The 2679-nt window shown below is 66.7% G+C and overlaps 1 protein-coding gene across 1 annotated transcript in view; it reads right to left on the bottom strand.

The window, feature by feature from the left end:
- PARP6 (poly(ADP-ribose) polymerase family member 6) overlaps positions 1-2679 on the bottom strand; it is an 8010-nt gene that overhangs the window by 4238 nt on the left and 1093 nt on the right. The window contains exons 2-8 of the mRNA XM_009278919.1: positions 2557-2634; positions 2314-2408; positions 1393-1453; positions 1170-1260; positions 1008-1074; positions 592-741; positions 197-350 (exon numbers count right to left, since the gene is read on the bottom strand). Of these exons, the coding sequence (XP_009277194.1) occupies positions 197-350; positions 592-741; positions 1008-1074; positions 1170-1260; positions 1393-1453; positions 2314-2408; positions 2557-2634 (696 nt within the window). The remainder of the gene's footprint in view (positions 1-196; positions 351-591; positions 742-1007; positions 1075-1169; positions 1261-1392; positions 1454-2313; positions 2409-2556; positions 2635-2679) is intronic.

The following is a 2679-nucleotide window of genomic DNA, read 5'->3' on the forward strand; positions in this document are numbered from 1 at the left end:
CCCCAGGGGTGCTGGGGACAAGGCGCAGGGGACAAAGCCCCACAGGGGCTCCCCCCAACCTGAGGGGGTCCCACCACCCCGCAACAAGCGATCCGACCCCACAGCAGCCCCCGGGAATCCAGGAAGGGAAAGGAGAGGAAAGCAAACCCCGAGGCGGGGAGGCACCCACCAGGATGTTGAAGGGGGCGACACCTGCCTGGGTGCTGGGCGGGGGGTAGCCGAAAACCTCCACCTTGGGGGTCTTCACCGTACAGGAGACAGAGCGGTTCATCAGGCGGTTGACGCGAGCCTCGGGGATGCCCAGTTTGCCCTTCAGCACCGAATCTTGGATGACGGGGAAGCTGGGAGACCTGCGGGCACAGAGTCCCGCTGAGCTCCCCAGTTTGTCACCGTCCCCTACTCCTCTGTCACCCGGCGCCAAATTCAGCCTTCGGCTGTTTTTTGGGAGCAACCTTCACCTCCTTGGGCTCTGGTAGGGAGCAGCAGCGTCCGAGGGGCGAGTGGGGAAACTGAGGCATGGTGCCAGGTCCCCAGCCATCCAGGGTGAGGGGACAGAGGGTTGGTCCCTTGGGGACACCGTCGGGGTCTTACTTGGGGATGGGGGAGAAGATGCTGAGGCCAGCACGAAACTTCTTGATGGTGCCGCTCGTCTTGAACCAACTGTGCCGCTTCTCCTGCTGGGTCTTCAGGAAATCGTTGCTGAGATGTTTCCATTGCTGGGACGTGAACATGCCCAGGATCCTGGCAGAGAGGTGGCATGGGTGCCCGAGCGGGGTGCCAGCACCCATGGGTGCTTTGGTGCCCACTGAGCTTGGCACATGGGTGGTCCATGCCACCCAGCTCCTCCTCTTCCCCACCCAAAACTGGTGGTGAGGCTGTCAAGGGGCTGTGGGGCAGGTAAAAGGTGGTGGCGTGGGGACATGTGGCACCTGGCCAGTTTGGGGGCAAAATGGTGACCCCGTGGCCCACCCACCACCCTTGGGTGCCCATTGCGTTTCGGCTCTTACTTCTTCAGCTGCAGACCCAGCCCGAAGCCCTCCTTGTTGGATGGCTGGAAAACCTCGATGGACGGTTCTGCGGAGAGAGAGAGGAGGACAAGCCATCGGTGCCACCGCCGTCCCCATTCCAAGGGCACGTGGGGACACTGTGTCCTGCCCATCCCCACTCACCGGGGCCATCGAGGTACTGGGAGAGGGAGAAGCGCAGGCGGAGGACGATGGGCTCCGTCCGCAGCACCTTCCACGCTGTCGCCACCTCCTCCTGCCGAGGGAAAGCCACGATGTGGCACAGCCACGGGGACCCCCAGCCGGGGAGGGAAATTTGGAGACCCCCCCGCGCATGTGTCTCCCCCCTCCCCGTGCCAACAGCGGCAGGGGCACGCCGGGGACTCACATCGAGGAAGCTGATGTTCACGTGGAGGTCGATGTCCACGTCATCGATGGTCCCGTACTCCCTGCGAAGACACGCGGCGCCGTGGCGGGGGGGGGGGGAAGGGGGGGGGGATGAAGTGAAGCTGGCACGGTGCCGCGGAACCACTCCGGTGCCCGCCGTGCTGGGGCGGGCAGGCTCATGGGGCAGTGACGGGCACGCGTGGCTCCCCGTGTATCAAGCGTGTGCACCCCTGAGACTGGGATGGCAGGGGAGAGCGCCCGGATTGTGGCTGGGGGCCCGGGGAGGGCGGGGATGGCGCGGCCGGGTGCCCAGGGATGGCATGGCCAGGTGCCCTGGGGATGGCACAGCTGGGTGCCACAGGGATGCCACGGCTGCGTGCCCTGGATACGGCACAGCCGGGTGCCCCAGGGATGGCACTGCCGGGTGCCTGGGTATGGCACAGCCAGGTGCCCTGGTGATGCCACGGCTGGGTGCCCTGCGGATGGCACAGCCGGGTGCCCCAGGGATGCCACGGCCAGGTGTCCAGGGATGCTACAGCGGGGTGCCACAGGGATGGCACAGCTGGGTGTGCAGGAACGGCATGGCTGGGTCTCTGGGGATGCCACAGCCAGGTGCCCTGGTGATGCTGTGGCTGGGTGCCCCGGGGGTGGTACAGTTGGGTGCCCCAGGGATGCCACGGCTGGGTGCCCTGGGTCTGGCACAGCCGAGTGCCCGGGGATATCACAGCCAAGTGCCCCGGAGATGGCATGGACGGGTGCCTGGGGATGCCACAGCCAGGTGCCCTGGCTACGGCACAGCTGGGTGCCTGGGGTTGCCATGGCCGGGTGCCCAGGGATGCCACAGCTGGGTCTCCTGGGAATGCCATGTCTGGGTGCCCGGGGGATGGCACAGCCAGGTGCGGGGGCTGGCGGGTGCACCCACCTGACGGCCACGGCATTCTCGCTGTAGATCTCCTTCACAGCCTCGATGTCGGCATCCAGCTGCGGGTGACGGTACAGGTCGGCGGCGCAGGTCCCCTGCGGCACAGCACCCCGCGGCACCGTCAGACCCAGAGCCTCCCCGCAGCCCCACACGCAGGACTGGGTGCAGGTTGGGGGTCCCCGAGCTCCCCGATGGCACCCATGGGAGCTGGCACCCATGGGACCCAGCACGCGCGGTGTTTACCTGGACGCCATAGAGGAACTCCTCGGACTCATTGTCCCCATCGGAGTCATCGTCCGTCCAGTACTGGCCCTTGAGGTCCTGGGGGGCAGAGGGTTGGGGGGCAGCGGATTAGGGGGGCAGAGG

This window comes from Aptenodytes forsteri, unplaced genomic scaffold (genome assembly GCF_000699145.1).
Source record: "Aptenodytes forsteri isolate BGI_AS27 unplaced genomic scaffold, ASM69914v1 Scaffold258, whole genome shotgun sequence".
Lineage (NCBI taxonomy): Eukaryota > Metazoa > Chordata > Aves > Sphenisciformes > Spheniscidae > Aptenodytes > Aptenodytes forsteri.